The sequence below is a fragment of the Phaethon lepturus genome, unplaced genomic scaffold (genome assembly GCF_000687285.1).
Source record: "Phaethon lepturus isolate BGI_N335 unplaced genomic scaffold, ASM68728v1 scaffold56539, whole genome shotgun sequence".
Classification (NCBI taxonomy): Eukaryota; Metazoa; Chordata; class Aves; order Phaethontiformes; family Phaethontidae; genus Phaethon; species Phaethon lepturus.
In genome coordinates, this window is record NW_010565202.1 from 9332 (window position 1) to 23205 (window position 13874).

Here is a 13874-nt window from a genome sequence, read left to right on the forward strand (position 1 = left end):
TTAACAACTTTGGCAATTAAAGCTTGCATTCTCTGGAGCCCAAATAATAAAATACCAGTGAATCCCCAGTCAGCTGCAGATTTAATTTCTGAGCTTTAGAGTCACAACAACATTACACCTGAAAAACAAAATACTTATCACCTCTCTTGTCACTCACAGTCACATATAGTAAGCTCAGTAAGAGAAAGAAAACCAACCCTTAATTTACATGAAATTATGTATTTAATAGCAAACCATTCTATTTGTGTTGTTTATACAATGCAGGAGTATTAGATGCTGTTCTAACAGTACAATAGATACATTTACTCAAAATCTAGGCTGGATCCCTTGTGATAATGTCAGAATTGAGTCCTGAGAAGGTGCATTAGAGGAGTTAGCTTACTCCCGCGCTAGCACATGAGAACACGCTCTCAGCACCCAGCAACTTTTGAAGACAGTCATTTCTGTATAAATTGAAAGAATCTCAGGTCTGGCCATCAGAAACAGATAGCAGTATCATAAGACCACATAACAAACTTCTGTATTTCTACACTAGCCTAAAAATAGCATTTATGTCTCTGATGTTCCAATGGTGCTAGTTTAAAGAAAGAAAATAGATTCTTTATTACCAAATGGTGTAAATATCCATTAAGGATAGTTCAGAGTGCAAACGTACAGACTGAAAAAAAGCCTTTGACAACTTTTTATATAGTTTAGAGACAAATAATAATAAGGCTAGAAGAGAACACTCAAGAAGTCATCTAGTCCATGCTTGATGTCAGCACAAAGTAACCAACATATGGCTGTAGCTTGTATTTAAACTAATACAAGTTAGGGCATTAAAAATCGTTTTTATTTGGAATGGAAAGCTGCAAAATAAGACCTAGCAGTATTTATGCTGAAAATGTGAGACAAATGCATTTTTCAGATGGCCTTCTGGTACAACATTAAAATGAAAGATACCTGCTTCTCCCATCATGAAAATAACGTCCAGCAGCACTGTAGGGAACAGTTACGGTACATGCTCTTGTAACAGACAAGGATCTCTGAAAATGTGTAATTAACAACATGAACTTACTTCTAGAAGAAAGCAAAAGCCTTTAAAGAACCCAAGGACTGTATTGTATCAGCCCAATATCTATAAGAATTCTCAATATTGTACCATACTGGTACTTTTTTCCAGTGGAAATAATTACACAGCTTCCAGAGAAGTACAGAAACTGAGAATCGCATAGCACATATTGAATACGCAACTGCACAGTAAACCGTTACCTGGTTTTCTAATTTCCAGTTTTACAAAATGAGTGTAATGTGACTAATACACCCACCTCGCGAACTTCATTCTCCTTCATAACATGTCTTGTAATATAACGGATAGAATCTAGAGCTGCTTCCAAGGTGTTCCTAGATGATTCTGATCCATTCGTATTTCCTGTTTCCTCCTTCTGAGCAAAGTATCTATCTACATGACTTCTCATGCAAAGCAGCTTGGGAAGTTTGTGAAGAAATATCTTGCGAACCCAAGGTGCCATAGCATTGTGTGTGGACGAAGAGCGATGATGAATATTGATTGCAAAGACAGTTATCACAATGGACAATGTCACAAATATCATAGTAAACACCAAGTACTCTCCTATAAGTGGGATAACTTTAGAAGAAGATGGAATAATCTCTTCGATAACAAGAAGAAAAACAGTCAAAGATACCAGTACTGAAGTGCAAAGTGAAATTTTTTCACCTTCATTTGAGGGAAGATAGAAGACAAGGACAGTTAGAAATGAAAGCACAATACAAGGAATAATGAGAAACAACGTATAAAAAAGTGGCAAACGTCTAATTATAAATGAATATGTAACAAAAGGATACCAGCAGCATCCATCAGTCCTATTTCCTTTGCTCCCTGTTGCAGTCACTATTTCCCATTCTCCATTATCAAAAAAGTCTCTCTTGTCTACATCATAATCTTCAAGAATTATATCAACCTGTGAGCCATCGTAAGTCCAGGAACCAAACTTCATAGAGCAATTTTGAAGGTCAAAGGGGAAGAAAGTTACATCAATAGTACAAGAACTTTTGTAGTTTGCTGGTGGAGTCCAAGCAATGGTGCCATCATATTTTACCACAGTTTTTGTAGATGTTCCCTCAAAACGTCCATCTGCACTGAAAGAAAAGAGATACATGCAAGCAGTTACAACGGGGAGGGGGGGTGTGTGGGGGAGGTTAAAATAAGAAAATATGCTTTGTTACTGTCATTTCAGCTGTTTATCCCTTCTCCCCCATCATAGCCAAAATTTTGTATTATGTTCATAGTCAACTTTTTTTTTTTTTTAATTTGGATCTCATGCAGGTAAACAGCTTTGGAAGAGTGAAGAATATTTGCAATATTCAAATTCAATTTTAAATTTTCATTAAAAGTTCTGTGCAAATTTCTGTGGTGCCAGTGACTTATGCAAGAGACTCTAAAAATCCTGACCTTTAACAGCATGACCAAACTCTGGTGTTTCTATTGCTAATACAGCATACATACTTTTCAGTTTGGCCAAATCATAATTACTGAAGGAAAAAGTCCCAGAGCAGGTAAAATAATACTTGTGTGCCACGTCAAAACTTGAATTTACAATCACTGCAACAGCCTTTTTTCCTGACTCAACAAGTCAGGAAATGTAAAAGCATTGTAAATGCACCTGAGTTGAGCAGAAAGATTAATTCAGAAGTTATTGCTTCTGAGATCTGCTATTCTCAAAAAATCACCAAATGCCAAAAAAAACTTACAGCTGAGTGTACTTCATTTTAAATCCACACTGAGTATGACGTACAACAGCATGAATTTGTTGCTTCCTTCCTATCACTCTATACTATTAGTCTGCATGCAACACTGTGCAAGACATTGTTTTCTAATTAAAAAAAGAGTTTACACAAACAAGTGGAAATAAAATTTTCAAAGAAACTAGAAATTCCATACGGAAGCAAAGCAAAACATTTAAGCATTTAACATGGCAACAAAACCCATTTCCATTCAGAGGCAAATTGTTCCACACATTCTTAGCTCTGCTAAATGTACGTGCATAATCTATCTAATGAGCCTCCTAGAAGCAGCCTGGACAGTAAATTAGAAAGTAAACGTATCTTATATGAAAAGATTAAAATCTTACTTATCATACAACACGATATCTGGAATCCAAATAGAATCTGATGGGACACGAATAGATGTTATTCCAGCATAGTCTTCAGGATTCCATCTTAATTTTACATCTATCCATTCCTGTGGATATGTGAGATGTAAAAATGATTATTATTGTGAAGTTAAGCAGGGCAAGACTAGATGAAAACAGATAAAAAGGCAATTAAAAAAATTTTAAAAATCAAACTGGCTTCTAAATTTGCCTATAACAGTGAATTTGCTGAACAGACATCTATTTACCTCATCCAATATTTGTTTTCTGTTATAAGAGCCACTCAACAGTATTTCTGTACAGAACTTAAGATATTAAAATCCTTTTTCAGAGCATGTATACATACATAAGAGCTATTATAATGTATAGAGAGTTCAATTTGAAAAAAACTTGTTCTGAATAAATATCAATGACTTTGGAAGCTGATCAGAAGCAATTTAAGCATTTTCATCACATTAAAAAAAAAATCAAACTGCAACTCTCACAAGATAGTCATTTCTATTTTTACCAGCAAAACTAAAAATAGAACCACTAAAAGCATAGTAATACTTTGGTAATTTTGTATTCAAACTAAAAGCTCAAAGGAAGAATAGCAAGTTCCTAGGAATTCACCATCACATAGAATTTTAAATGCATATTCAGGTCAGTTCTTATTTTATTTGAACTGGTTCAACTGCAACAAATTCTGCAGAAACTATTAAGAGGGCAGAAAGTGCTACCATAAACATATTGCCATCTCATACTTGCTGAGTAGTCTCAAAGTTTCCCTGAAAAGAAAAATTTTGCCTGAAATTACAGTTACTGGAGAAGAAGGGAATAGAAAGCAACAGAAAAAAAAAAAAACAACAAAACAAACCACAAATTAAGTAGCCCAAACAAAAATAATTTAGTAAGCTAGTAAGTATAATCAGTCTGCAAATGCTCTTCAAAGTTAAATCAAGAATGATTTGTGAGCAGCATTTCCCAAGTTAATAGTGGCCACTAAGTTTAGCATTGGATGCCGATTATTATAAAGCTTGAGGCTTTTTCCTGCCCATAAACAAAACTTCTTAAGAGGAGAAAGCAGCTCTTTATAGCAAGCATATACAACTTTGAAATGGAAATTCTTCAGTGACGATTATCTGATAATCTCAAATACCCCACAAGACAAAGATCTTAAAACTATTATACAGAAGACTACACAAACCCCTACTTTGCTTAATGTAGTTTTTGAAAGTAAACTTACGTACTGAAGCAGTAACTTTTGTGGTTAGATACATGCACCTTGGTATATTAAATGGCCATGCAATACCATATCAGAGTTCTTTTAACTAGGTAAATTTTTTAATTTTTTTTGAAGGTTTATAACAATTAATCCTTTAAAGCATTTCCAGGGACAATCTTAAGGATACTATGTAAAATACAAATTCATGCAACCATTAAGGTTTTTTTAATATACAATTAATTAGAGAAGCTTCTTCCAACTTTTGACTTGCACTTACGAAGCTTCAGAATTTTTCATCAATATTTTACACATACCTGTTTCAACCAGACATTTGTTGTCATCAATTGATTTTTCTCATCCTATAAAAATAAAGCATTTTTAATGAAAAAAAATTCTGCACAGTACATTCATAGCTGCTTTAGTTCACAGAGGAATGTAATTTAAAATATAAAACACACTTCTAAAAGTATTTCAGTCACTGATAAGTATGTTTATATGAGAACTTTTTAAACATATAGTTATGACCTTTGATTATTTAACTGTTAAAAGTGACATTTTTCCCCTTCTGTATCTCTTTCCTCTTTTTCATTTTTTTATTTGACTGTATTTTATGCAGTCTTACTATTTTTCTATGGAAACACGAAGGAATAGCCAACATGTGGAAGAAAAACTCCTCTTATAGCTATAAACAATGAATTCAATTTGAAAATAATATTGTGAAGAGAGTAAATATCAGGGGAAAAAATCTGGTTGATCTCTTTTACATCACAGGTAATGCCAAGAAGTAATGGAAGTGACATATTTGAAGGCTTAGAGGTTTTTTTGCTGCTTAAAGGGGGAAAAAAGAACAGTATTTGCAAGTGTTTATGAATTTTACAGAAATGAGATTGGTAAAGTTTAAACATACGTGGTTCTCACATTTAATAAATAAATTAAAACACAATTCCCTAGGCTTAAGAATTTCACTCTCTTTTTTTTGCTGAAAACTCCACTAAACATAAGAGCCTTTCGACTTCTCAACCTCTTTGCACTCACTTCTTCATGCCCTCATCTACAATGCATTTTTTATTACGCTGATAATTTAGAGGTTTAAGCTAAAAAACCTGTTATCTATTGTTTAAGCTAAAATATGCACAGTTATTTCATATGACATCATGTTCCAGAATTTTAAGAACTAGGTTAAAAAAATAAACAAACTTATTTACTATACATACCACATCTACTAGCTGAGAGATTGCAAGACCAAACTTTATTTTTATTGTGTCATTCAAGCGTTCCACTGGACGAACCCATCTTTGATAGTCTTCAAATAAATGTTTAAACAAACGGTCTTCACTTTTAGCAATAAAAGAAGGTTCAGATATACCTATTAAAAAAAAAATAATTTATTAACATCGATTCAAATAAACAGTGTACATATGCATTCCTGTGTCCAAAGAGCTACTGCTATATTTACGCAGAGTTAAATTTCTCATCTTACCCCCTTTTCTCAGGAAGCATGGCCAAGGTCTTAGAAGAAGAATTTTATAAAATTACCTGTTTTTATTAGCATCTTCATGCCGCTATCACATATTTAAAATCTATGACTCAAGAATGTTAAGATAATTCTAGTAATAATAAAGGCAAAATCACAGAATCTGTATAATGCACTTATATAATTTACCTGGTGCAATGCAATTGTGGAAATTCTCTAAAACTGAAAGCTTATCTGTGAGGGACTGAAGTTCTATCATTCTAAAACAACGTGGTACTTTTTAAAAACCTACATCCACACTGTACAGGTCTTTAGTATATTGCATAACTTGCACTCCAGTTTGAAACAGTGGTCCTTTCATGTTTTACACATTATTTCTTCTAATGTTTGGTCACATCTATGACATATAATCTTTGCAGTACTTTTAGAGCAGTTTTTCCCCACACCATCTTGTATCATAAACACATGTACTGATCTATTTACCAGTCTATCCTCTACCTATTCTAATGTTATATGGACTGGAAGGTACTTTTCAAGTTAAATAATAGTATGCATTCAGTTACTCCTTTTCCATAGTTCTCAAGGAGTCATTTCAATGCCTGGAGACTGACTGATGACTGGAACAGCCAAAAAAAAGTCTTTGTATAGTTTACAAAGCAGCGGAAACTAAATGTCTTCTTTTGTCTCCTGAGAGAACAGAATACATGGCAGAGCTTTGGGAAAGAAAAACACTGTAGATGCAGAAACTGCAGGCAGAGAGCAGCCTGGACTTCAAAAGAGATGTTTTGTTGTCCTCAAGTACCTCATGAAGCAACTGCTGTCCTTTATCTGTAGGAATCCACCAAAAAAAAATTTTTTTTAACAGTGTGGTCTCAGTACATCAGTAGAAACCCTGCTACTCAAAAAAAGGCAAAGTTTAAGGTTTTTCCATTATGAGAACCCATACAAAAAAATTAAATACACTAAATAACGTGAGAAAGACAAACTTGGGGAAGATACGGAGAGAGGGGAAGAAAAAAGGCAAGATGTGGCTAAGTAACCCAAGTAAGAACACCTTTCAAAGGCAGTGTAAAAGACCTGCAAAAGGCCACTGCCTCAAGAAGCAGCACAAGCTACACACATGACCTTGAAGGGAATGGCTCCAAAATTCCCAGACAGAAGCAACCACCCGAACACATGAACATATGCTCTAGACAAAGATTTTTACTACTCACTGGTGACATTTCAACTGACTGAAACTACTGCTGAAAAAAGACCCAACGATTGTTACAGTCAATTCAAGGGACAGCGTAAACCCAAGAAAGATGCTCACAACCATCTCTTTTTAATGCAGATTTAAAAGTATTATACCATTACATAAATGTACGGCATGACCTCTCTGGAAATGATGTGCTCACTAACAGCATCTGTCTAAAAAAAGATATCTCAGAAACAGAAAAGCACCAGAGAATGGCATAAACAGATTAAAACCAGAGACGGTCATCCATACAAGGAGAGATTCAAAAGATTAACATTATTTTGTTCGGAGAGGACGTGAAGTTAGTGAACATAACAGAAGTAGATAAAGTAGCAAATGATAAATGCAGAAAAAACACTGATGGTATTTAACCTTTCTCGTAAAAGAAGGTAAAGGAAACAAAAGCATCAATTAAAAGCAGTATAAACAATTTCTATTTGAAGTTCCTTACCACAACCGCTCGGTGAATCAGAGATTATTAGACACTGAAGAGGACTAAAATTTTACAATTGCCTGGGATTACTAAATCGCCACTTCTGTCAGATAGCATCATACTTGCATACTAGGGTATCAGTTCTCATTTCAACACAACTTGCAAAATCTACCTCAGGATTTGGTCAATGGTTTGATGGCTTGCATTTGTTGCAGAGAGTTGGCTAACACCATTTAAGCCATTAATTTAGACAGACATGAACTAGTTCTATGTGACTGCAACCACTGCAGCCTAGACAACTAAGACAGGCAACAGAAGTTTTTAAGTTCCCTCCCATTCATCAAAGTGACAGCAATGGCCTTCTGCTGTGCTGCAAAAAGCTGGATTTACAGATCCTTCAGACAAAACATCTGAAGCACTGCAGAGCCCAACCACAAAAGAATTCCCTGCCTTCTGCACTGCAGGTTTGGGGCACTCCAGTAGAGCTATTATTATGAATACTAACTGGATTTTCTCTGAAACTTTACAGTAGCAGCAAAAGCAGAATGTACCTTAAGGAGCAGGATCAGCAAAGTGGGAGCAGCAGGACTCCTTTTCCCTCCAAATCTTACCATATACTAACATGCTGCAGAACAGTTCTTGTTGCGGGCCAGATCAGCATTTGGGTTTTAAGACAGATCACCCTTCTGCTTCCAAACACAAATCCACCTGTTTACAGAGTACTTCATTCATTCCCAAACACTCAGCAACCTGTTGTTCTTCGTGATGTATTATTTGTACATGGTCTACAATTTAATGTCTTTCCAATTCAAGATCCTTGACACGTGGGTTGTGTAATAGCAAAGAACTGATGGGCAACTTGCGTTGTACCACTGAGCACACCTCCGGTGGATACAGGAAAACACACGGCACATTAAGGATTGCTGCCGGAAGGGATCCAGCAACAGAATGTTACACACACGTTACCTTCACAGCTACTGAGTTAAAATATATTTCTTTTAATTGATACCTTAGGGTCAGTGTATCCTCGTTAGCCAAGGAATTTTTCTTATTTGTAACTATACATAGATTTGCCAAGTCCTGCTTTTCAAAGACATCCAAAAGAACGCTTCCTGAAGACACAACTTAATTTTTCTATTTCTATACCCCTGTTTCCTGAATCATGAATGGTTTTGTGTAGATTTCAGGCTAACGTTTCATAAATACTTGATTCTTGTATTGGCATTAATTACATTTCCCTTTTACAGTTACAATTCTCAACTGAATTTTTTGTACAATTTGAGAACGACTATGCAACTGGGTATTCTCTCTCCATTAATTGACCTTGAAGCAATGCAGAGGCAAAGTTGCACTTTCACCATTTCTGTGTTCCTGTAAGATGACCTCCTGTACAGCAATACAGCATCTTCAGGGTACATGCTGTTTTCAGATTAACCTTCTCTTAAAATACAGTATCTACTCTGCTATGCCAAATAGGTACATGTTCCTTTACCACTTTTATATACTTACGGAATTTTTTTCAAACATTTTACACTCAGACCTACAGTGTACTCACCAATTTATTAAGGTGACCACATTTAATAACAATATAGCTCAACTAATTTTTTTCTTTTCTGTCACAGAAATACCCACACTTTTTCACACTTCTAGTTTACTCTGTTTATTAATAAGCTGGTGCATACTGATCTATAAAAGGCAGCTTATACCATGGGGAGGCTGGAGATGGTAACAACATATTAAAAATCGGCAACAATAAAATAAATAACCACCCCTACCTTTCCATATGTTATTTAATAGGACTACACAGCTCACTGGTTACACAGACTGCATGTGTTTAATTTCTCTTTTCCATGTGCCTATATGCTTTTAGGCTTACAATAAAGGGTGCAATACTTAGTAACTTACTGGTGTTAGCACCAAAAAGAAAAAAAATGTGAAGATCTGGTAGCAAGCAGAAAAAAGGTACAGAGGAGAGGAAAAGAGATAAAATACAGTTAGTGCCTTGAGGCAGCAGAGAGGCTATGCTGGCTAGAGAAAAGCAGAAAGATTTTAAAACCTAGGACTAGCAAGATTAGCAAACAAACAACCCAGAATACAAGTCTCATACTAAATCAGGCGGTAAAAGATCACGGAAGCACTCACTCCGCTACTAGCTCACTGTACTAAAAAATCTTGGAAGATCTGTAGCCTTTGAAGGCAATTCTAAGCATGCCTGTATTTGTGTGGCTTTATTTTTGTTGAGGTCAGATAGCTCCTGCAGTCTAAATCAAAGGTAGGCTCTCCATACTGTTCAGTGATAAATCCCAATGACAATATTTATTTTTATAATTTACACTTGAAACTCTTTTCCGCACACTCCCTCTCAGTGTGATTCCATGTTCATCAAAAAAAACCCAACCCTGAATCACATGAGAAAATGCTGGATGGCCAAAATTTTAATTCTGAAAAAAAGGAGACTAATGTTTATGTACAAAGCAGACTAATGATTTCCTTTTTTTTAAACTTTGAAGTAGTTGGAGCACACTTTTGACAGAATATTAAGTAGAAATTTTAACTAAACACTTCACCTCAGACACAATTGTATTTAAAAATTCAGTCCCAAGCATTTAACAAACTTTGGAAGAGCCATTTAGAAAAGAAAAGGAAGGATTACATGGGTCTCAGATTCATGAGTAGCACAACAGAACATGTGCATGTCTATTCATTTTGTTAACACCCTCAAGTCAAAATTTCACTAGTGCTCCTAATGGCAGACTTTTTAAATGTTTCAGATAAATTACAAAAATGTTATTCTTTTGTAAAATCTGTCTTTTTACATTGTTTCTTACTGTACCATTATAGGATTACATTTCTTAGCATTTTAACATGATTTAGCAGCAGTATTCTTTTTGTAAGAATTACCAGTGAAACATGTAGCGTTACAGCTACATCTCATATCTTTTCATAAACTTTTGTTTGTTTTTAAATGAAAGAACATCATCACAGCCCATGTTTCTCTAATGAATAAACTTTCTTTGAACACTGTATTCTTCTGCACTTCCTTAGATAAAGTGTCTAAGAACCACATTGCGATTGCACATATAACACTGGTCCTTATACTTTAAATAGTGTAGTAGTGTAGTTCAAAGCATTTTCTAATTGATATAATTGAGTGTTAATGATTTCAGGTTTTCTTTGGATCACTACTTGGTGCATTTTCAAAAGAGGTCCATGGAAGAAAGGAAAGGGTGGAAAAATAAAATTACATATTGTGGACATGAAACTAAAAGGGATTTTGAATTGCAGCGTTGCTTAGCACCTACCAATATGAACAGAGGTACAAGAGCTGCATATAGAGAGCAGGGAAGAGGTTTGTTACATTCAACTCAAATTTAAGAGGTAAAAATTTCTGGCTTGGTAATTGGGAAGTAGAATTAAACTATCCCCTAATAGCTTAGTATCAAGGGATAATTACGGCCCATAGGAATGAACATATTTACGAGTTTGATTAATAACAGCTTAATATACTGCCATGTAGTTTGTAGCTAATCAAGAAATAGATACGATCAACTACAGACTGACAGTCAATCATTAGATTAAGAGCTAACTAGAGCACAAACCACTCCTTTCTGAATACCTGTGCTATGGATTCTATCGTAAATACACACAACATGCCAAACAGCTTCCTGAACTCTATAGTGAAGCTGTTATGAGCAGTAGTCTCCTGCTTAACAGCCACCTACAGCGCTACTGCTACAGATCTGAGACACGGCACAGCATTTCCTTGTGAGTTCATTGACACTAATATTCTCCAGTCAGTTTTCAACAAACAGAAGAACTGTGATCCTTCTCCCTGCCCGACAGCTAGGGCACATGAAAAGGCTGCCTCATGTCAGGGTGCCTCAGGGTAAAAATTCTGGTCACTCCGAAGCCAGTGGGACTCCTTCTGTAGCAGATCCAGGATTTTGCCATCTCTCTTTATACTGCGTTTAACCACTGCATCATTTTCACTGATGCTGACTTGTCAGTAAGGACTGAAGATGGGCTGTGAAGACAGCACTGAGGAATGCTGAATGGAAGTAGCAAAAAGTGGATATACAAGTGTGGGTAGCACAAGGACTAAAAGGAAGAACAAGTATGTAGAATCTTAAAAGTAGAACCATTTATTCATACAGGTTTAGAGGGTATGCATCATGGAAGTAAACACAAATCCACAATTTATGTAAATAAGAGCTTTATGTAAATAAGACGCAGGCCTCGGGCTTTTCACAAGTTGCCGGTGCAGCCCTGGGTGCTGCAGAAGTTGTGCACTGGCGTTATCTTCTGCCACACAGCTCGATTCCAGCCTCGGATACACTGGATTGGATCCAATCTTATGGCTTGCAGAAAACAGAAACTGTTTAGAAATCACATGCTCTGCTCAAAAAACAGACACAGAGCAGATTTCAGAACATATACTATCATACAAAAATCAGGTTTTACCATTCTGAAAAGTGGGAAACTACACAAGTACTTCCTTCCACAATTCCTTCTACAGATCAACACAGACATTTCTGCACAAATCAAAGCTCACATTTTTCTTCCTAAGAATCTCTAAAGAAAGCTTAAATATTAATCTTAAAATATTTTAAGAGAAAAATCACAAGAAGTCCATACAAGCAGGAAGGTTTGCAGCTTCCTGTTGGGTAGGGAGAAGGATCCGATCTGTTATACCGAGAGGAAAATGTGTGGGTGTATGAACTCCCAGGGAAACACGATCACAGGTCCGCAGCATGGCACAGCAGTGCTATAGGTGGTTGTTAATCTCGATTTAATGTGTGCATTTAAGTCGCACCTGTTAGTTTAAGATTCAGAGCCAGGAAAAAAACTTATAGTTTGATTGTATTTTAAATCAGCACATATTTTATCTTGTCAAATCAGAGTTTTGCACTCTTAAAAGTATCATAAAAACAAAGTCACATCCATAATTCACTTCTACTCATTAAAATGATTACTGTACCACATGCAAAGTAATACCTCTAAAATATTTTTAACTGTATGTACATGTTACTCTGTTTTAGGTTATTATTTCTATTTGCCCTATATTTTAATAACAAGGAGCTATAATGTTTTTCATGCTCTTAATAGCAAATTTAATTTTATTTTACAGGAAACAAATTGTGCAAAGAAAATTTTATCCTCACTATATATGATCAGTTCCCAATGAAGTCAAAACTGTTGGCTTGTGCCAAAAGGCAAAATTTGGCTTAACCTGACTGCAAGTAGTTCCACACAGTCATATATACCATATAATGTAACATAATAATTTCACATAATAGTATCTTCTGCCATGATGAAAAACGCTACTTTTCCAAATACTGAGACCAAAAATAATCTTTTAAATCACACTTAGCAATAACAGACTGAGATTTTGTATGTTCAGTTAAAACTGAGACGTCAGTACAACTTTCCTTAAACCATACTTACAACCATATTTTCAATTTTGAGCTAATATTTAAAAAGTCTTTTTTATTGCTCATTAATTTCCTTTCTGCTTGTAAATACTGCAGTTATGACTTCGAGACGTTTTGCAAAGCTCTTAGCAATGTACCCATAAAAAAGCAATGTTTTGAAACAACTATTTCTAAATCTTTGAAGAAGCATTGATTTTGCTCTTTAATCTTTGTGTAACTTTATAAGCACTTTAGCTTCACATGCTATTTTACATCCTCCAACTCTGAAAGTTACATCTTGATTGAATTATAAGACTGACTCTTTTGAAGTCAAACAAATAACGCAAGACCAAACTAAAAAGAATTTTGTTATAAATTCTTAAGAGGGACATTCTTATGTGCAGCCAGATCCATATGCAATACTGCAATTATTAACGTATATTCAGTAAATTTACCTCTATACCAGCTACAAAGAGCATGCACCACAAATCTACAATTGTACCTCGTCTGAATAAGTGAACGGAGCAAAACCGGAGAGCTATGACACTTCAACTCTCCAAAGCGTTGTATATTCATTTAAAAAGCCTAACAATTGCCTAATGAAATGCGCGGTAGTCAAGACTGACGGGCACCTGCAAAGCCGTAGTTTGGCAAAGGCATTTTTCCCCTCTCCTGTGAAGGGGGCATCTCTGGTGAGCCCGTTTGACAGCGGTCTCTCTAAGTCACGTTCGTGGTTTTTTGGGTTTTTTTAAAAAAAACTAGAAGTCCTGCAACCCCTACCTCAGCACTCCTCCGCGGCCGGCAGAATCCCACTTCACCTTGAAGTCAGTCTTATTTTAGCTTCGTCTTGGCAAAAGTTGATGCCGTGGAAAACGAAGCGTGATGCGTGGCCGCCTGAGCCTCGGCAGCATTTCCCCCCACACGCAAAAGCCCGCCTAATTTTTCCACATGAAACGCGCGCTC

The 13874-nt window shown here is 35.7% G+C and overlaps 1 protein-coding gene across 1 annotated transcript in view; it reads right to left on the reverse strand.

Annotated features, from left to right (window-relative positions):
• Positions 1–5717, reverse strand: part of CHRNA5 (cholinergic receptor, nicotinic, alpha 5 (neuronal)) — a 6676-nt gene extending 959 nt beyond the window's left edge. Inside the window, exons 1-4 of the mRNA XM_010295093.1 lie at positions 5571–5717; positions 4671–4715; positions 3132–3241; positions 1308–2139 (exon numbers count right to left, since the gene is read on the reverse strand). Coding sequence (XP_010293395.1) covers positions 1308–2139; positions 3132–3241; positions 4671–4697 — 969 coding nt within the window. The 5' untranslated portion in view covers positions 4698–4715; positions 5571–5717. The remainder of the gene's footprint in view (positions 1–1307; positions 2140–3131; positions 3242–4670; positions 4716–5570) is intronic.
• Positions 5718–13874: the final 8157 nt, after the last annotated feature.